At 39.9% G+C, this 22,310-nt stretch overlaps 1 protein-coding gene across 1 annotated transcript in view; it reads right to left on the reverse strand.

The window, feature by feature from the left end:
• The window catches only part of RELN (reelin), a 407,759-nt gene that overhangs the window by 110,487 nt on the left and 274,962 nt on the right, over positions 1-22,310 (reverse strand). The window contains exons 9-10 of the mRNA XM_082692427.1: positions 16,975-17,071; positions 13,194-13,434 (exon numbers count right to left, since the gene is read on the reverse strand). Coding sequence (XP_082548553.1) covers positions 13,194-13,434; positions 16,975-17,071 — 338 coding nt within the window. The remainder of the gene's footprint in view (positions 1-13,193; positions 13,435-16,974; positions 17,072-22,310) is intronic.

Here is a 22,310-nt window from a genome sequence, read left to right on the forward strand (position 1 = left end):
AGTAAAATGTAAAAGAATATGTCCCACGATAGCCATATGGTAAAAATACTACAAACATTCATTCACATTTAGGGCAGATAGAAGCATCAATTAGAACTTTAAAGGCCCTCCAAATTTTGGCAGATTACCAAAAATCTTCTGAGGACAGGAAAACTTAATAATGGAAGATGTCGTTGCCACTTTTTTTTTTTTTAACAGATGAACTTGCATTGTGTAGTATCAGTATACTATGTTAAAATCCAAGAGAAATGTGCACTGAGAGTATGAGAAGAATTTCAGAAAACTGCCAGTGATTTTAATACCCAGCTGTTTTTGTTTAGCATCTATTCAAACTCATGTCATTTCTACATAATAACAATTAAAATCTAAACAAGTTTGTAAGACAGTTATATGTCTAACTTTGTGAGATACATGAGCTCTTGATATGATAAAAATAGGAATATTTTGGAATTCAGGAGTATTTTGAGCATACTAAGAATCCATCAAGGTTTTTTTTTTGTTGTTTTTTTTTGAGCAAATGATCATAAAATTTGATTTCCTGAGTTACAGCTTTTGACTGACTCATGGTGAATACATATCAGGTAAGTAAACACGTATTTGGGGTAAAATAATGGTATAAATTCTGAAGATGGCCTGAAGCATTTCACTATTTTAGCACTGATCAATGACATCAATGACATATACTTCATAGTTCCAGGCACCAGAGTTCGCCAATTTTGAAAAATCCCTTAAATATAGTCCTTATTTGTTCCTATTTGTCAATCGAAAATATTTTCCTACTTTGCAGCTCAACGGGTTTCCTCTACTTGAAAAGCAGAACACAGTGTAGCTAAGTGACAAGAATTTGCCATTCAGAAAACCATCAACAGGAAACATCAGTGCAAATTCCTCAATATAACAAGTCCTTGGCCACAATTCAGGATAGCATTTTTCTAAGATTGCTCCCTTTATCCTCTGCAAATGTTAATGACTTCACCTCTGTACTTGTAAAAGTACTCACGATTGCCCCCACCATAGTTTAATTAGGCTTTCATCAAAGACGAACACTGAGGCACCTCTTAATATTATCTCCCTGGGGTCTAATGGCCCTGATGCTTCTTTCAGGCATCTGTAGCCTTACAATTTATTTTTTTGATGCTATCCTTTTTGTTGGAATGAGTATATTGGGCATTTGGGCAATGCCAGCTTGCAGAGAGCTGGTGGCAGATGGAATGAAATCTGCCTAGTATGCCTTCCCCTCCACATGAGCAGAGAGCCATCCATTTCCTCCATTAAGGAGTTGTCAGTCAGCCCACCCAGCTGGAAGACCATTTTTGATAGCCAAGCTGGCTGGTGGCAGACAATTCAGATACAAAGTGCACTTTAAAAGGAAGCTAAAACATCATTTGTAGGAAAATTGAAAATGCATGGCCTCCACCACAGCCAATGTTTTAATGACTGTAATATTTTAAGTGATTATTTTTGCCACTTCAGATTGCTCCTTAGAGAGGAGAGCTTTTTTAATTAAAATCTAGGCAAGGCAAATAGATGAGATATGAGGAGCAGAGGAAAGAGAAATAAGATGAATAAAATTAATTAAAATGGCATTGTTGGTAGAGTCATAAATTAGCCAATATCTGGATGAAAATAAAATAAGTTGGTGGAGGAGCTTCTGGATTACACTGGGATGTGTGATTGAGTGACTGGAAATTGACTGACTTAGAGCCTACATATTGCTGTGTTTCCTAAGCCTTTCTCTAAGCTAGAGCTATCATCATATAGAAATATGCATTTCCTACATCCCGGGTCAATGGTCTTTAAAGAATCAGCCTTTCATGCTATATTTAAAAAAAAAATCAAAATAGGAAGAGAATGATTTCTCTCATGAGGAAAAATGAATTTCTGCCATTTTCCACACATTCAATTTCTAGGCAATTTAATGCCAGTTAAAAAACGGAAAACTTGGCTATGAACACAGTCCAGGTGCAGGAGGGCTGAAGTGCATTTTCTCTAGTCAACACAATAGACTCAGCCATGGTGAGTGAATTTTAGGGAGCTTAAAGAATAGATTTTCTCATTATTTTCTGGATTCATTAAGCATTTGCATTTGAACCACTTTGTACCAAGATTCATAAAGTTTCGATTTATGGTATATTTTGTGACAAGTGTATAATTACTTGGCAACAGTTATGACAACTCCAAAGTGGCAACAGTGACAAATTTGAATTGGAGTAATGAGAGTAAGAATAACAATGTAAAATTCCATAGGACGGTTGTTAACCTTGTCTTTGGAGATCAACTTGACTTTCACAGGGTCTGAGGTTTTTGGACTTGCCTTCTCAAATTAAGGCTGAGGATGCCAGGTATGATGTGGGAGGCTACAAGAGACTGAGGAACGAAAGGGCTGGCTTTCTAGTAAAATACATGTCAAAACTGTTTGATCTTGGAGAAGCCATTGGCCTCTCTGAGCCTCTGTCTTTTCATCTGTGAAATGGGAGTAATTGTGAGGATTAGATGAGATACTGTTGGTGACATGCCTCCTAAAGACTGGGGTATCTCAAGAAATCAATAAATGTTCATTGCCTCCATCTTCATTCATTCGCTTAACAAACTTTACTTCATTCATTTGCTTAACAAACCTTCCTCAGTGAGTGTCACTAGGCAGGTTACCGTGCTATGTCCTGTACTAGGCACAGAAATGATGAAAAATGTTCTGATGTTCATATAAAGTAAAATAAATCTCATGGAACATGGCAGTAATTAGTGATTAAATGTGGCAGCTTCAGATCAAAACTAAACAAAAAAGGGTGCAGCAGTCAGGGAGGTTCTGGGGGTTTGTTTGACGAGTTACTTCCAGTAGAATTTACCATAATTATTTGATTCCGTGTTATTGCCATCCTTGTCATGGTGATTTGGCCCAATTCCATATTTCACTAATGTTATTCCCCATTAATTACTGTACAAATAGGCAGCATCGGAGGGAAATTGTGAAAAGCATACTACTTATGTTTAACCCTTCATCCCCAAAGTACTCTTATTAGCTTGACAAATTATATTCTGGCTCATTCTATGATATCATGCACTCACCTCTTGGGGGAAACATGACAATAAGAGCAATGCAATCCAAAGTGAAGAATATCCCAAGCAAAGGGAATTTAGGTAGACAGCATGCAATTAACCAGGCTGGAACCCGGCCAGAGAGATCATAGCTAACATTCCGATTCTTAATGGAAAAAGACATGGGAACATGGACTAGCCACAAGTCTTACTGAGTTCAGGTTTATCCTCATTAGAAAGCCGGGACTCAAATCCCTCAAGTTACACACCAGATAGTTTCCAGTACAGCGATTTGCAAAGCACGTTTCTGGAAAGCATATTTGATTTCCTCCTGTTTGTCCTGATACTGTGAAAAATATCATAAAATCATTGACTGGATCGTCTGGGGTGCTTGATTTCTGGAAGACAAGTTGGGCATTATAGTAGGCAGGTCCTGATCTGCTAGGGGATTATATCCCCCAAAAGGCACGTTTAAAAGTGAGCTCTGCTTTGAGTGTGATCCCCCCTTTCACCATTCATCTTGGGTTTTCCTCACTAGCCTCAACCTGCATGAAGACTTCGAATTTTCAGACAAATTAATTTACACGTTTTCTTAATTTGGACATAATCACCTTTTATTCCGCATTAATAGTTCCACAATTCATGACAAAAGTACTAGACAGGTGACAGCAGAATCCCAGAATGAAAGCTCCAATTCTTATTCAGGACTGGAGACATGCCTAGCGTCCACTGGGACAATGAATTTGGCAAATGCTTAATGTACAAGAGCTATAAGAAAATTAATAGACTCTCCTGTTCTGACTTAATGCTCCCCCTTAATGGGTTGTTGATTTACCTAATGGCTGTTGTCTTCATTAGAGCCTTTGGTGTTTGTTAAACAGGAAAATTGTCATTATTACTGTGTATTTATTAACAGTAAATGTAATAAAGAGGAAGCAGTAACAGAGAAATGTTAGCTATCGGAATGTTAGCTATGACCCTTCTAAATTCTGTATACTTAGTTATTCCAAATCCCTGGACTATATTGGAAAAACTTAATAAATCACTTTTAAAGGAAATTTCTTTTAAATACATGTGATCAAATCACAGCCTATGCTAAAGGGCAAACCTTCCTCACAGAATCTGTGACGTCTAGCACTGATTTACTTCTCAACCCAAGTTGACATAAATGTGTAGAAGGAGTAATCTGGAATTCTTTGCTAGCTACGCAATGAACTCAGGTAATAAAGAGAGAAAGATTAGCAGGTGTAGGCCTAGCAATCAGAGTGGGAAGAGTTCTTAACAATAAAAAATATGCGGAATGGCACCTATCTCACAGTGATCTACATTTAATCTGCGGGTCAATTCCAGAGTAGACAGAAGCCAGTGATTTATGCCTTTGCAAGCCGGATGTAACCAGGCTGGCTGAGCGGGTATAAACATTTATTAATGGTGACTGAGCAAAACACATGCGCGCTCTCTCTTGCTCTCTCTCTCTCTCTCTCTCTCTCTCTCACACACACACACACACACACACACACATACACAGATACCGAAGAGTCATGAATGATTCATGGTTTCAAAATACAAATTTGGCTGCCACCAAAGACGAGAGTAAACAAACAAAATGAAGCACGTGCTTGACCAAGAGTCGCCTCTGTGACATACTGATCCATTTGGAAACTCTGTTTTGTGGGTACTATGAAAAGGTGAGGAAAACAGAAAAAGAAAAACAACAAAACCCAAATACTTGTTCACAGCTCTTTCCTCATCATCCGCCCCTGGGTTCTCCTATGAGTGCCTTACTGATCTTTGTGGCTTTTCTCTTTGACAGTGAGTTACGGACAGTAGGCGGCTAGCTGAAGGAGCTCCAGGATGGCCCTCCACGAACTTACATTTAGTAGCTGTCTTTGACCTTGAAATGAAGGATGTTGTCAGATTGCAGGCTATATGTTTGAGGAGCTGGAAAGAGATAGCTTTGATGGAATTGTCCAGATGTTTCAAGAGTGACTCAGGAAAATGGAGCGCTAAGCCTCCAGTTACGGACACGCAGTGTTTACCGACTAGAGAAACAAAACTTGGATGATAGAGCCTTCCCCCTGGTGCTGGCACATACGAAGCCTTCATGAGATGCCATCACGACTATTCTTCCTATTGTCATTGTCACTACTGTTTATCACCATAGGGTCACTATTTTTATTATTGCTTAGCACCCACACTAGTGCAAGTATCATTCCTGGATATGAGACTCCTACCCAAGGTGAAATGGTGATCCTTGATACTCTAAGTCTTTTTTTTTTTTTAAGATTTTATTTATTTATTTGACAAAGACACAGCAAGAGAGGGAATACAAGCAGGGGGGGTGGGAGAGGGAGAGGTAGGCTTTCTGCTGAGCAGAGAGCCTGATACAGGATTCGATCCCAGGACCCTGGGATCATGACCTGAGCCGAAGGCAGCCGCTTAATGACTGACCCACACAGGCGCCCCTCGATACTCTAAGTCTTAACTGGAAAGGGCTAGAAAGTTGATTCATTTCCCATAAAGCTTGATGGCAAAACCAAGACCACTGTCACAGAGTTGGAGCACCAGAAGTTGCCCTAAGATGAACTGTTGCCCCACTTTAGGCAGGACAAATGTGCCTCCCACTTTCGAATGTGACACAAAGGCCCGCAGCCACCTGACCGGGAGATGTGTGCCCGCAGGCTGGGGGATGGCCGCTGTGGGCACCCTGAGCTCTTCTAGCAACTGCAGATGAACCGGCAGAGGACACTCCGTGTCTTTTGAATGGGAACAACGGACACAAATAATTCTTGATTCTTCTAGAAATCATATACAAAAGTTAAAAAGGGACGTGGTATTCTGGAAACAAAGCCAGAATCATCTTAACCAGTAATTAAGGCAGGTGATTCAATACTGAGTAGGCATCAGTTGCTTGCCTTGTGAGGCCACAATCTGCTTCCTTTGGGGTCTTGCTAATGAGAGTGGTGCTCTGGGGGGCTTTCAACTTGAAGCACTGTATTTCTTGGCATTTAGAACCCCACCTACTTGGTCACGAACAAAGGGCTGCTTAGGGATTTGTGGGAAATAAATTACCATCATGATGGTAGTTAGAAGCATAAGAATGTGGTGTGCCTTTTCTTCCACATGGACAAGTTTTCTGGAAAAACATTGGAAGATGAGTCAGGCAAGGCCATGCACTTGTAAAGAGAACAGAGGAGAAACATAGGAAGAACAGATGAATCCCATAACCTCTTGAAGCTTACCAACCCCAAATCAAAAAGCACAACAAATGTAAGGCCAGATTCGATATTAAAAGCCAATACTGTTATACATCTATTTTATGTTAATTACCCAAGAGCCAACAGATGGTAATGGCCTTCTACCAACCCGGGGCAGATTTAAACCGGTGACCTATAATTGCAATTCTCCAGATCACATAAACTCCTTAAGTTAATTACTCTATTTGGTCTTATATCATTCTGCCCTACTTGAGATAAACAAGAACAGGCTCAGATGAAATGAATTGAATATTCCCAAAGAAACTAAAGCAAAAAATCTAAAGAAGACAAGGAGAAATATGCACTGGGAATGTGAATCATTTTCATCTTTCCTATCTGACCCGACACCCTCAAACACTATTTTCAAGGTCATCAGCTAGGCAGTTTACATACTCCCTCCTTTCTATTCCCTTGTTTTATGAACAGGAGCATTTAAGAAAATCATTTGTTGTTAATAATAGAAACCATTACAATTCTGATTACATGAGTGGCATTGAAACTTAATTTCAGTGGAAACCACTTCTTATTTTGATTGCCAAAGGTTACATGTATGGGCAACACTGTGTCCGACCTAATCATTTTAATGCATTTGATTCTGACATTACTTCAATGATGTATAAGAATGACATAATTTGGGACGCCTGGGTGGCTCAGTGGGTTAAAGCCTCTGCCTTCGGCTCAGGTCATGATCCCAGGGTCCTGGGATCCAGCCCTGCATCGGGCTCCCTGCTCAGCGGGGAGCCTGCTTCCCCCTCTCTCTCTACCTGCCTCTCTGCCTACTTGTGATCTCTGTCTGCCAAATAAATAAATAAATCTTAAAAAAAAAAAAAAAGGAACGATATAATTTGTGAGGTCTGTATTTTTTCTATCCCATTTCCCCCCACCTCATAATCTGAGTTGTTAGCTCAATCCTTCGCCTTCCACACATTTTCCTCCATGTTCACTTCTTTTTGGAGCCTATTCTCAAAGTTTCAATAAAGAGGACACATATTTATTAAACTCTTTCTAGGTGCTGGGGCCTGTTGTAAGGGTTTTATATGTATTTTCTTATTTAATTATCACAGCTTGGGTGGATACTGTTATTATCCCCATTACAGATGAAGATACTGAGGACCCAAGAGATTTACTAAGTTGCCCCAAACCACGTGGCTAATAAATGGTAAAGCCAAGATTTGAACTGATGTAGTTAAACCCATTTTCTTCAGAGTTTTACTGTCTTCAGTTTCATTCACAGTATTTTCAGCTCCCTTCAAGTCATCATGGCATATGAAAGGCATCTTCCTCCGTCATAAACTAGATCCTCTGGTTATTTTTTCCACTTTTTCATTCATTCCATTAACACCTAACAAAAATCCATCACATCCCAACACTGGAGATTCAAAGAGCTGACATAGTGTCCGAGCTTAAGAAGATGAACTTCTGACCAGGGAGAGGGACATGTAAATGGAAAGCAAGGTTGTAAGTGCTCTCATAGAGGTATATGTCCCGGTAAGAGAATACACGAACTACTCCACATTCTAAGGTGAGAGTGGGACAGACCAACTACAAGGACCACGTGAAAGAGGTAAAAAAGGGCTTAGTTATTCAGTCACACTGCTGGGATACAAACTCAAAGTTGGTGTGAGTGGGAAGCTGGGCAGCAGAGAAAGGATTTCTTTAGAGAAGGCTGGTGGTGAACTATGCGTCCCACCCATGATGGCAGCAGCGGGGGAAGGTCCTCTTCTCTCCTCAAGCCTGGAGCACTGGCATTCAAGGACAGCACTTGGATGATATGCTGAATGTGCTTGGACTTGTGCCTGGATCTACCTGGAGGACAGCTACATAAGAAGAGGGCTGTGCTTAGAAGTAACTACTTTCCCCCCAATCATGGACGCAAGGTGAATGTTTACTAGAGAGTATATGCTTGGGTGCATGGACACAAGAAACAGCCTACTTTGCCTATGATCCTACCCCAAATGCCTCCCGGAAGGGGCAAGAAGCCCTCAGTGGAAATAGGTTATAATCACTAACCCGAGGCCCCATGGCTGGAAGAGGAAGCAGTCATGAGAGATGCATCAAAGAACAGCAGGTGAGAGATCCCAAGCATTAGGGAGGAGCCGGGAGAGCTCCAAAGAGCCCAAAGGTAGATTGAAGAGAGAGTCACAACTGTGATGGCTTGCCAGGCCAAGGCATCAGTAATTCCGGCTTCTAACAGTACCTGCCTCCTGCTTCTTCCGCTTCCCCCACATGCAGTCCTGGAGGGCTCAGGGGCTGACATGTATGGGATGGTGAGGAAGGAGAAGGAGCTGACCACCGCCCCGCCATGCAACAGACCTAAGCTGGAGGAGGAGAGGAGCTATGGATGAAGCTCGGAGCTTAGGTGATTACGGTGAACCGATCACATCTATTATTGAACTGAGACTGTCTGAGAGACTAAAGTGATCAGATGACTTATTTGGTCTCTCGTTGGTCTTGGGACCTGCAAAGAGGACAGAAATGAAGAAGCTCTCAGACTGAGCCTGAGTGGTCACTGGTGGTGGTGGTGGGGGACAAAGAGACCTGTTTTCCACAGCCAGTCTCCAACCCCAATTCCTGCTTGTTCAACCCCATAGTTACACCCACACAGAGAGGAGGGAGACATGAACCATGCACCACGTTCACACAGACAGGGACTTTGGAACTGGGTCCTGAAGGAGGCTGGGGAATTACTAGGCAGAGCAAAAAGAAGGTGGAAAGGCCTTTCTAAAGTGTAGGCGTGTGAAATTCTGTGTTGTGTGTGTGAGGCTGGAGCAGAGCGGAGCAGGATATGAGGATGGAAGTTCAGTGGGGCCTAGACTACGGGGCCTCGGATGACATGCTAGCGAGCATCATGTAGGCCCCCACAGGAAGCCATCAGAGGTTTTGAGTATGGAGGGAGCATGATGTGATGCCTGTAAAGGAATAGTGCTGAAGTTTTTGTCAGTGGTATCTCTGTATCTGGTCCTTGCCTCTTAACACCCTCGTCTCGGGCAGTCTGCAGCCATGAGACTGTTGATTTCTCTTTCTTGAGTATCTTGTCATTATTATACTGTATCTCCTCCCGCACAGGCTACTGCAAATACTTCCTCCTTCCACAGGGAAAACATGTTAATACTCCCATCCCCTTGAGGTCAGGAGTTAATATCTGTGACGGTCCAGGAACCACAACCATGAAAATAAAATCAGCTGGAAGAGAAGAAAGAGACTAGTGCTTGGGCCGAACTTAACTAAATCCTAATGTATAAAAATCAGTCATCGGGAGGGAGGAACATGCGGTGCAAATGGAAAAAAGCTGGAGCCAGATCGAGAAAGAGAAAAAACAAGAATCTTTTAACCTAAGTCAGAGAATGATGGGGAAGAAAATGGGCAGATAACAAACGGATGTTGGGAAGAAACACAGGACACACAGAAACATACCAGTTTCTATTGACGACCTCTAAGAGTAAAGCCATATGGCGAATTGAAATCAAGATCAAGTCAGATTCCTCTATGTGAGTCTCTGGCTCTCCCATGAGTGAGAGGGATATTTTGGACAAGTTACTCGACACCTCTATGTCTGCTTTCCACATCTGTAAAATGGGGCTAATATAACACCTGCTTTATAGGCTTATAAAGACAGAATTTTTAAAACAAGATAAAATATATGAGATGATATATATGAAATCCTGTATCTGTGTGTGTCTGTGTCTGTGTGTATGCAGGCGTGCTCCCAGAACAGTGAGCCCTCAGTAAAAAGTAGCCCTTATTACTTAGACTAAGAATATTCTGTCTCTGCTTGGACATTTTTTTCTGCAACTAAGCTCTGTTTTGTAATTAAGCATACTTTCTCAATTGCTGTTAGGCTCACTTGTTGATTTAGTTAGGATGTAAACATCTTGGAGACTTTTACTGAATACAGAAAAGGTATTATGTAGGTAGAACAAGCAAACAGACAATAACCCTAAAAACTAAAAGCCCCTAATAAAACAATGTTTAAAACATGCCCTGTGACTAACAGGAACATGGAGATGCACTTATGCTTTTTAATTGGTTGTATTTAGTTTTTGTTTCCGATGCCATCAAGTAAAGGAGAAATATTTAATAAAGGGGTTGCATACAGTTTAAATAAACAATTTTTATTGCTAGAATTCCAAATGACTTGGCAAAAGCAACTTTTTCATGCTCAGATATTTGAACCAGAAGGCAAGAGGGCAGTCAGGCAAAGGAGGTGAAATGATAATTCTTAGATTATGTTATAAAATTTTATACAAAATCTTAAAAAGAATTTTCAAAAAGAAACATCAGAGAAAAACTTCTACCTGATAGCCAAAGAGCGCGATAGATATCATTACTACAATGGTTTTGTCCACAGGTCACCAGGCAAGTCTCGAACGTATGATTGGTAAGTTTGGGAGTAAGATCATGGACCACAAAGCAAAACTATCAACCCACACAAAGTTGTAATTTAATTGAATATCACTGCTGGAGTAAAACCACATTTCATGCATTTTTAACAGGGATAGTACTAAAGTACAATCCATTAAGAAACTGAATGGCTAATTAGATTAGTGTAACAGCTTGTAAAACAAGGCATAAAAATTGCATTTATAGAGTAAAGGGTACTGAGTCCAAATGATAAATGAGAATCCTGGGAAAAGGATGTGAATCCCAGGCCCTGAGGTCCCCTTGTGTTTCCTGGGTTTTTGTGTTTTCTTGCCAATGTTGACAACATCAACAGAAATCCTTCTTCATCAAGCGGTAGTGAGATAGGATGTGGGATATCCTTACAAAGGTTCTTTCCTACACCCATATGAAAGGAATCCATGGACTCTCAAGGGACCACTAGGAATATGGACAAATTTCCATAAGGTTTACCGGGTGTTCTTGCACACCGAGTAAGGATGATGCCTGTTCCTAATGCTAAGCAACTGGTGTGATTTCATTGACTTCAAATAAATTAAACAAGAAGTGACTGTGTCAGGGGAGTTCCTGTGTTGATGGGTTCTAAATAATTTGGAATCATTTTTCTAGAATTTGAAAGCATTATTAAAAGGAGGTGAGCAGGGGCGCCTGGGTGGCGCAGTGGGTTAAAGCATCTGCCTTTGGCTCAGGTCATGATCCCAGGGTTCTGGGATTGAACTCCGTACCGGGCTCTCTGTTCGGCGGGGAGCCTGCTTCCTCCTCTCTCTCTGCCTGCCTCTCTGCCTATTTGTGATCTCTGTCTGTCAACTAAATATTTTTTTCTAAAAATCTTTAAAAAAAAAAAAGGTGAACATAAATGTTTATGTTCTACTTGCTGCTACTCCTGTAAGCTTACTTCCTTCAAGCAGCAGATTGTACCACTGAGTTGCATTTTTAAAAGTTCTCTAAGCTGTATCTGCACTTTAATTTCATATATTGGAAACTCGAGAAGGTCCAGCTGAGGGTCTAATGGCATTCTTTATTTGCCTAGGCACAGTTTCTTCTTCTACACTCTCTGGGGAGGCAAGCCCATGACTTCAATGTTCATTCAAAAGGCTGATAATTGCCATATTTCCTCTGAGTCCCTGATTTCTTTATCTAACCTCCCACCAAATACTTCTTTTTGACTGTCCCCAGGATTATCAAGATCAACATAGCCACAAGGTCTGGTGGAGCACAGTTAATAGTACCATATTGCATCTTTGAAAGTTGTTAGCAGATCCCGAAGTTCTCATCACAAGAAGAAAATTTTGTAAACAAGGGAGGTGATGGATATTAACAAAACTTATTGGGATGATCATTTCACAATATAAGTAAATATTAAAGCATTACATGTCACATCTGAAGCTAACATACTATTATCCATCAAGTGTATCTCCATTAAAGAAAAGATCAACATGTCCAGAGTGAATTCATCAACTTCTGTGAACCTGCTTCTCCTTCTGTCTCGTTTCCATGAATGGCAGTGCCGTCCACCCAGCTGCCCAAACCTTGTGCTCACCACCTGCTACACGCTCATCATCTCAGGAAGTCGTGAATCTTTTCTACTCCCTCTCTTAAAAATCTCTGAAGTCCATCCACATTCTCCCCTAAGTCTGGCAAACAGGGTCTCCCACTGGATTTCTGTTACCAGCCTCCTATGTGGTTCCTCCACCTGCACTTTCTCCCTTCCATCACATCTGCTGTCATTAAACATATATTTAAAAAGTCAAATCCGATGGTCAGACATACTTGGAGCAAGTCAGCGACTCCCTTTAAGATAAAATTCAAACTCTACAGCAGCTTGCAAGATCTTCAAAGTTTGTCACTGGCCATATCTCCAGACTCAACTATCACAAGTCTCAACTCAAAATCTGTCAGACAAAAGTGAACACTGAATGTTGTCTAAGACCTGGCTTGTGCTCTTGCCATCCAGGCCTTATGTAAATGATTTCTGATTCTAGAAACACTACTCCTCCAATCTGGCCAACTTCAAATTACCTTTTGGTCTCTGCCTAGATTCTCCATCTGGAGCACCTTCCTAATCCCTTGAGGACTGGATCTGGTATTGAATATTGTACTTCCGGAGCTCTAAACGTACCCAGCAAATCACAGAAACTGTGCTGTTTTGTTTTGCATAATGACACGTCTAACTACCCCCCACGAAGTTGACAACCACTTGAAGGGAAGAAACACATCTGCCTTTTTGTGGTTCCGTTCCCTAGGTTCAGCCCAGTACACGGCACAATGGGTCCTCAGAGATACTAAATGGGTGAATAAGTGAATGTTTTATTGGACCAATGACCCCCCATCCTTAAAAGAGAAGGTAACATAAATAAGAATATTACCTATTCCTTTATTAGTAGATTTGTTACCTATGTAACAAATTATAAAACTATTAGTAGAATAGTTACCTTTGTCTGATCTCATTGATGAAGCTTTAGGTTTTAAAGGGAAGGAGAAGAAACAAAAAAGAGCCCAAACCTTAACGGTAGCTCCTGGAAAAAAAAGCCAGTTGCCCGTGTCTACTGGATCAAGACTGTCTTCTAAAATGACTTGTCTGTGAGCTGAGTTGATGATCAGGATGTTATCTAAGGCCCAGCAGGCTTCATACACTTCGCCTACATGGAGACTTTCCTGCTTCCACTGGAACTGGATGTTCTCCCCTTTGGCGTCTTCAGGAAGGTAGAGGATATGGATGATGGTGCTGACATTGGAAGGGGCTCTGGAACATATGGTGAGATGGGAATTGGTGCCATATAATGAAGAGCCACATAACAAATGAACAATAAAGGTCAACAGTATCCATTTTTTCTTTCTTGTAGATCAATTTTGTTTTTTAATTAAGATCATAGTTTCATTAGCCTAACATGGTAGGTATTGCAAATTAAATATTCATACTCCCGGGGCGCCTGGGTGGCTCAGTGGGTTAAGCCTCTGCCTTCGGCTCAGGTCATGATCCCAGGGTCCTGGGATCGAGCCCCACATCGGGCTCTCTGCTCAGCAGGGACCCTGCTTCCCCTTCTCTCTCTGCCTGCCTCTCTGCCTACTTGTGATCTCTCTCTGTCAAATAAATAAATAAATTCTAAAAAAAAAAAAAATATTCATACTCCCATAGCCCTTAAATCTTTTGGTATATGCTGATGATTAAGATGGTCCTACTAAGTGATGACAGTTTAAACATTAAACATCTTCAAGAGATCTTCTTTTAACACAAAGCAGACACCTAGTATATTCAAGTAAGCCGGTAAAGGAAAAATGGAAGAGAAAATGTCACATATTTCATGGCACCTGCAAAAAATCAAAGTGTCTCCAGCACAGTTTTTTGCATGTGGTAGACACTCAATCACAAAAAAAATCAAATAATCTCACAGTTGATTTTATTTTGTTATTTTTCCCGTGTATCACATTTATTGATTTCTACTTTAATCTCATTATGGTCAAAGGTATACTTTGGTGATTACAATTCTTCCAAACTCTTAATGTTATTCTTTATCTAAGTGAATGCTCCAACTGCCCTGAAAAGAATTTGTATTTCTGCTGTGGTTGAGTAGAGTGTCTACAAATGTTAACTGACTCAACTGACTGTTCAATTTTTAAAAACATTTTTTATTATTGTTTTGTCTACTTGTTCATTTTTTTATAAAAATTATTTTTATTAACAGATATTGTATTATTTGCCCCAGGAGTACAGGTCTGTGAATCATCAGACTTACACATGTCATAGCACTTACCATGGCACATACCCTGCCCAATGTCTGTAACCCAACCACCCTCTCCATACTCCCCTCCCACTGGCAACCTTCAGTTTGTTTTGTGAGATTAAGAGTCTCTTATGATTTGGCTCCCTCCCTCCTGATCCTATCCTTTATTTTTTAAATCAGCATATAATGTATTATTTGTTTCAGGGGCACAGGTTTGTGATTCATCAGTCTTATACAATTCACAGCACTCACCATAGCACATACCCTTCCCAATGTCCATCACCCAGCCACCCTATCCCTCCCACACCCTCCACTCCAGCAACCCTGTTTGTTTCCTGAGATTAAGAATCTCTTATGGTTTGTCTCCCTCTCTGGTCAGTTGATTTTATTTGATGCTAAAAAGAAAAATAAACATACAAAAACTATAAAATTATCTTCTTAATCTTGATTCGTTCCTTGAAATTTTGTATCTATGAGAGACCACTGTATGCTGTTTCATAATCAGTGTTTAATAATAGTTATTTTATTTCTAATAAACAGGTACATTTTTGTTTTGTCTACATCAGTGTGAGATTTGCTATGAAAATTAAACATGCTATATAATTCTTTACAACCTGATGCAGCAGATCAATCTTTTAAAGCTTGATATAATTTAACATGATTTTTATAGTATGTCTGTTAGAATCTAGGCCCTTCTGCTATATGATAGAGTATTTTTATTAAATATCTTATTCTACCAAAGTAGAATCCTGCTATACTAAAAATGATTGCATAGCCAAGATTAAAAGTGGTACTAAAATGCAAACTAGTAGTACCCTGGGCTTACTATAAATCAGTTTTGAAAGGACCACAGAAAAGACATATTTTTCACTCACCGATGAAGCATATATATATCCAAAGAATTGTCAGTGTAGGTTATAGATGGTGTACCTTACCTTTGGGGGTAATCAATTTCCTTTTCTTTTAAAATATTTCACAATGACTATGTTTTTAGGTTCAAAAAAGAATTCAAACCAATGAAAATAATGTATTTTAGTTTTAGCAAGTGACTGAAAATATGTTCACTCTGATCATGACTGGTAAGGAAAATTTCGCATTAACGAGCATGAGAGTTTAGAGGATGGTTTAAAATTGAAAGTCTCATTTAGTGAAAAACCCAATGGAGTCAGATGAATGTGATCTTGATATGTTGTAATTTAATATGTATGTTGACTATATGTTATATCAAAAATATGTAGCTGTTTTCCGTAAGAAATGTCTACTATAATTTACCTAAACTATGATACATAGCTATTGGACAGAGAAAAAAGAAGGTATGGATAAAATTTTCAATATGCTGCCTTGTTTACAGCCATTTATAAAAATAAGTATCTAATATGAATGCTTTTTTATAATAACTACTAGAAATTAGGAAGAATAGCAAAATGCTATTATAAAATTGACAGAGGAGGTAAGAGCTCAGCTTGTACCCAGTCCTTACGGATTATACGGCATCCTGCCTCGCAGAGAGTATTAAAATCCATGAGGTAGAGTCACTTTTCTGTTTCTGGTTGGAGTAGATTTTGGACATGTGACAGTTTTAAAAATCTGAAATATGTCTGGAAACTTTGGGCAGATTTGTTTAGCTTTAAAGACTAAGAACCTAATATTGACTCTTCTTCCCTAAATAAATCACAATTCTTTCAATAGGGAAATACAGTAAGGAAATTAGCATGTGAAGAAAGAAAACCGTACAAAACTGTTGGAAAAGGTTCTTCTTGAGTCATACAAATTTAAGAACCAAACCAAGCAGATTTAATTACTTTATAAAAGTCCAAGGCAGGTTTTTTTCCTTTAAATATCTTACCAGGCCTGAAATTAAGCATCCATTTGGAATTGTTTTATGATTTAAACTGTGTAGAAGGAGTAAATGTCTTTTTTATTTTTTTATTTTTTTTTATTTTTTTGCCAATTTAGCCACATTTTTCAACTTGAGTGAACTTCTTCTTTAAGCATTCTACTTCATTCCTTTACTGAGGGATTTTTTTTTTTAAATAAAGAAAATATAACAAAATGACTACAAGTTGCATCACAATTATGATAATAGAATTTTAGAACCTGCCTTTGGGAGGTTGGAAGGGAAATGACAGAGCTAAAGATGAGATGCAAAAGCCCCAGGGCTATGAACTCATTACCATCTCAGGCTGGAAGGAATTTATGTGGTATTCTTGTATATTCCTAGGCCTCCGAGCCAGCCCATAGCCAGGCCACCTGGAGACTGGACTGATGTTATTTTGTGGAGCATTCCATCCCGAAAGTCATTCTCCCAAGGGTGCTTTTACCCAAAATGGTTTGTTATAGCTACTACTAATCATGGGAGGTTCTGAATGGAAAATGACACTTTTAACAATACTTCTTCAAAGTGGGCAGAGGGTAATGTGTGCAAGCAAGTAATTCAGCATAATTAACAACCACGATCCTTCTGATCGTGAAGAATAAAATCAGTGGTAGAATGAAGGCAAACGGGGACGTAGAAATCCACTTAGGTCAGGATTCATGAAACTACCTGAAATATAACAAACCTAATTCTCTCAAGCTGAATCCAGTCTGCGGTATTATTCTTGGCGTAGGACACGATGATGCCGGGGTCGGAATAACTAAAGCGACAGGAACCTGAGCCTGTAAAGAAAATCACAATAAATTTCAAAGTTAAAAAACAGTGTAACTGCCTATTATCCGTCCTCATAAATGTGAAACAAAGTTTTGGGACCATTTAAATATTTTTTTAACTGCTTCCCCATTCTTTCATCTAGCTGAAGTTTCTTTGGTTCTGCTTCGGTTATTGGTTCTGAGAAATACTATTAGATAAATAACTTTAGGAATCCGGAAAAAGGCAAGAAAGCTGTAGATTTCTTGAGCGTCATACACAACTCAATTAAGTCATAAAATAAACACTGAGTTCTATGCCGAGAAATAACTACATATTCTAGAATGATTAATAATTCCATTACGGTTCTTGCAAGTTAATATTAATTAACAGCAATCGTATTAAATGGTATAGAAGTCATTAAATTGAACGAGGACTAAAAACACTCTACTTCTGTGTGTGTGTTATTCAAACGATTAGACAGCATGTGAGAAACTAAGATACTGTAAAGGAAATTCAAGTACCAAATGAATGAGAACTGTATATTATTATTCTACTATAGCCCAACATCAAAGATTTAAAAGAAAGACATTACATCGTGAACATTTGGTGATTATTTCTCTCTGATTTTCCATATAGAAAATATGACCAAAGAAAGTTTTAAAACACTGACAAGGATTTTTTTTTCTACATGTTCAATGAATTCATAAAATAAAACATAGCATGACTATCATTTCAAAGATCTTCTCAGAATACCCCAAACAGCCATGAAACATATGCCAGAAGTAACTGAATAGCAGTTTTTTTTTTCATACTATCTTAAAAACAAATGAACCAACAGAATAAGAAATAGTGCAATTTATGTTTAACTTTCACCCATCTGCTAGAGGAGCCTCGGTTTCAGCAAATGGCATCTGTTGACGGCTTTTACATTTGTAGTTCTCAGGAGTTCCAAGCTTTAATAGACTCATTTATTTTATTTCAGTGGTGTTTAGTACAACACCAGTCAGTCTGCAATCGCCAGAGCTGGCAGTGCGCTCAGAGGCCAAAAGGCAGCTTTCCCAGACTTATTCTCAGCCAAAATGTGGGCGCAAAAAGTACAAAAGAAAGGGTACTCGAAGGACAGGTCTCCAACAACCCTACGCTCAAACACAAACCCACCTTAGGACATTCTGATCATTGCTAAATTTTACTTCCCATAAGTAGCTGCTTAAAATACCTATCAGGCTGCAAGGCAGGAATTGGAAGGGGCCAGGATTATGCGGGACCCACTACAACACAAACAACAGTAAGGACTGGCAGACAATCTGTTTATTTCAAAACAAAGTTCAAATCAGCCTCAAGAATTTCAATGGCATGTGTGTGCCTCCTTCATGTTGTGTACACCCCAAGCTCTCAAAAGCAAATGTATAAGGTGAATCCTTGAAAAAAGAATAGGCAGAACAAACATTGATCAAAAATGTTCCTTATAGAATTCAATTACTTGCAGACTGCTTTCAAATTATGGGAGAAGGACGGCTGACAAACATCAGAATAAATGTGTGTCCAAATCTGACCATGATGACAACATGACTTCTCTCCTATCTCCTTATGGTTCCATCTCAATGTTGGGAAATTCAGTTTATTATGCACCCGAAAAACACAAGGGCACCTGGCAGGGGACTCGATTTTCCTCAGCCACTTAGCCATTAAATGCTTGCATATCTAAAATATTAATATCTATATGAATCCCGCTTCTCCTCAATATAGTCAGTAGACCCTCATTAGCTTGGGCCAGGGCTCTGTAAGAGTGATTAGTTAGCCTCTCTGTCTCCAGCCTCAGAGCCCCCCTCTCTGGCCACATTGCTGCCAGTGCTCTCCCTACAAGCATATTGCATCATGTTATCACCCCCTAGACTCCTTCAACAATCACTCAGTACTTTCAGAGAAAACTTCACTTGCACCCACAGTGGGACGAAGGTACACAGTTCCTAGAGACCAGAGGTGTACCCTGCAAACAGAACTAGCCCAGGGTCATTGTAAAAGATTTCCATGTGCAAAGATGGTCAAAGAGGGGAAAGGGACTCCGACACAGGGATGGACAACTGGATACCAGGACCGGGGTGTGGGCTAGGAGGGGACAGTCCTGGAGGAAGTACCCCCACGAGTCAGCTTTGGCTATCTGCCTCACTCTGAGGCCACCCCCACCAAACTCCCATTCCAAATGGTACCAGTCCAATAGTAAATGATTCCCCACTCCCACTCTAAAGGTAGTTGTTCCGATTGTATTGGGTACAATTTTTCTTCACAGAAACCCTTCTGCGATTGCAACCCCACTGTCCCCCAGACTTCAGCCAGGAGAACAAGATCTTCCTTGCCCAGACTGACAATGGTTCCTTGAGTCTGTGTGGGAGAGGGGAGGAAATCAGATATTCAGTGTCCGTGTGCCCAGGTGGCTAATGCCTGCTCCTGAATTCCCTGCCCCCCTTCGCTGTGGTGAGGAGCTGTCACAGACCTCAAAGCACCCTTTACACAGTAAGGAGCCAGTGATAGCCAGGTGCCACCTGCCACGGGTACCTCCCCCCTCTCCCTCTTAAACCAAAGACCTTTAATTGCCAACACTGGAATTCAAAACCAGGAAGACAGACCCAAATGTCAAACACAAAGTGTTTTCTTCTTGCAGATCCATTTTCTCCCCTCCAGATCCCTTCTGATGTCATCCTCTACTCTAAAGTAGCAAATTTGCAAGGATGGAAAGAACTGCAGAAGGAGGGAAGAGAATTCAGGATCACGGTTCTAAAATTACAGTCTGATAGCCACTAACGTAACTGGTCTGAAAAATCCAAACGCCTCCTTTGGTTCATGATGGGCAATGAAGGAAATAAAGTCCACTTAATTTCATTTCAGCCCACGGCAAGGGTCCAAGTAACCTACAAAGTGATTAAAAGCTCCTCAAGTTTTGTATTCATAAATAAAGTCAGTGAAATTTTAGGATTTGTTGAGGATCCCAATCCAGCAGTCTAAGAAATCTGGCTCTACATATAAAAGGTTACTGAAATACCTTGAGTGTTAGAGAGGACAGGATGTTTTGTGTTACAAGCACTTCATTAATATTGTTTTCAGTTGGTTTTGGTTGTCAGTTCTTGATTTAAAATTGACAAATAAATTGATAAACCATAAAGATAAGCCTACAGTTATTTACAGCAACTGTCATTGACATTATTATTAGTTATTTAGTGAACCCCACAGTATACAATGATGGCTATTTTTACTAAAAATATTTCTAGTCTATTATTGTCCTATAGTTTCTCCTACGGATTAAGAAATACGTGCATTGCAATATAAACATGAGCCACCTTTACCCCTGCGCTAAAGAAGATATCTGCATAATGCCCTATGACTACTTTGCAACAGAATTAATGATGTCCTAAATTTGTGCTACTGAGTTTGTACTATTTTAAAGACTTGCTTTGCATTATCAAGCTCATATAAAAATACTGGATTGTTTCTTAAATTTTTCTTAATTTTATCTTATTTTTTTTCAGTGTTCCAAGATTCATTGTTTATGTACCACACCCAGTGCCCCATGCAATACCTTAATACCCACTACCAGGCTCATCCATCCTACCATCCCCCGCCCCTCCAAAACCCTCAGTTTGTTTCTCAGAGTCCACAGTCTGTCATGGTTTTTCTCTCCCTCTGATTTCTCCCAATTCACTTCTCTGCTCCATCTCCCAATGTCCTCTATGTTATTCCTTATGCTCCGCAAGTCAGTGAAACCATATGATAATTGACTCTCTCCGCTTGACTTATTTCATTCAGCATAATCTCTTCCAGTCCATCCATGTTGATGCAAAAGTTGGGTAATCATCCTTTCTGATGGAGGCATAATACTCCATTGTATATATGGACCACACCTTTATCTATTCATCTGTTGAAGGGCATCTTGGTTCTTTCCTCAGTTTGGCGACTGTGGCCATTGCTGCTATGAACACTGGGGTAAAGATGGCCCTTCTTTTCACTATATCAGTATCTTTGGGGGTAAATACCCTGTAGTGCAATTGCAGGGTCATAGGGTAGCTCTATTTTTAATTCCTTAAGGAATCTCCACACTGTTTTCCAAAGTGGCTGCACCAACTTGCATTCCCACCAACAATGTAAGAGGGTTCCCCTTTCTCCACATCCTCTCCAACAAATGTTGTTTACTGTCTTGTTAATTTTGGCCATTCTAACTGGTGTAAGGTGGTATCTCAATGTGGTTTTGATTTGAGTCTCCCCGATGGCTAATGATGATGAACATTTTTTCAAGTGTCTGTTAGTCATTTGTATGTCTTCTTTGGAGAAGTGTGAGAATTTCAGACCAATATCCCTGATGAATATGGATGCCAAAATTCTCAACAAGATCCTAGCTAACAGGATCCAACAGTACATTAAAAAGATTATCCACCATGACCAGGTAGGATTTATCCCTGGGATGCAAGTATGGTTCAACATTTGCAAATCAATCAATGTGATAGAACAAATCAGAAAGAGAAGAGAGAAGAACCACGTGGTCCTCTCAATTGATGCAGAAAACGCATTTGACAAGATACAGCATCCGTTCCCGATTAAAATGATTCAAAGTATAGAGATAGAGGGAACATTCCTCAACTTCATAAAATCTATCTATGAAAAACCCACATCGATATCATCCTCAATAGGGAAAAGCTGACAGCCTTCCCTTTGAGATCAGGAACACAACAAAGGATGTCCACTCTCGCCACTGTTGTTCATAATTTTAATGTACAATCATAAGTCTGAATTCATTCTTACTAGGTTAAGAATGCAATACACATAATTAAGAAAAACACAAACACAGACATGAATGACCTCATCTCTGTGTCCACATGATAACTGGTATCATGTTCTCCATCCATCAGACCAGTGTTTTCTGCTTGCTTCCTGTTGTAGCGGTTGAAATGTTTCCATTCTAATCAACGCGAACTTCCTCCTATGGTCTAGATCCCACCTCCTCCTGCTCCTTAAAATTTCCCCTTTCTTTTTCCTGAATCATCCATGAGCTTCCCAGATCATTCCTGTCATCATACAAACATGTCAGAAACATACAAAGCATCTCCCATCTTTAAAACAAAAACTACTTTCTTGATGTCACTCTCTTTCTTCTCCTTCTCATTCTATTTTTGTTTGCCTGTACTGCAAAGCTCCTCAAAGGGTTATCCAGTGACTGCTGACATATCTTCACATCCTATTTTTCTTCTTGCAAGCCCCCGCCCCCACCCCCTCCACACAGGC

This window comes from Mustela nivalis (genome assembly GCF_964662115.1).
Source record: "Mustela nivalis genome assembly, chromosome: 12".
In the NCBI taxonomy this organism is placed as follows: domain Eukaryota; kingdom Metazoa; phylum Chordata; class Mammalia; order Carnivora; family Mustelidae; genus Mustela; species Mustela nivalis.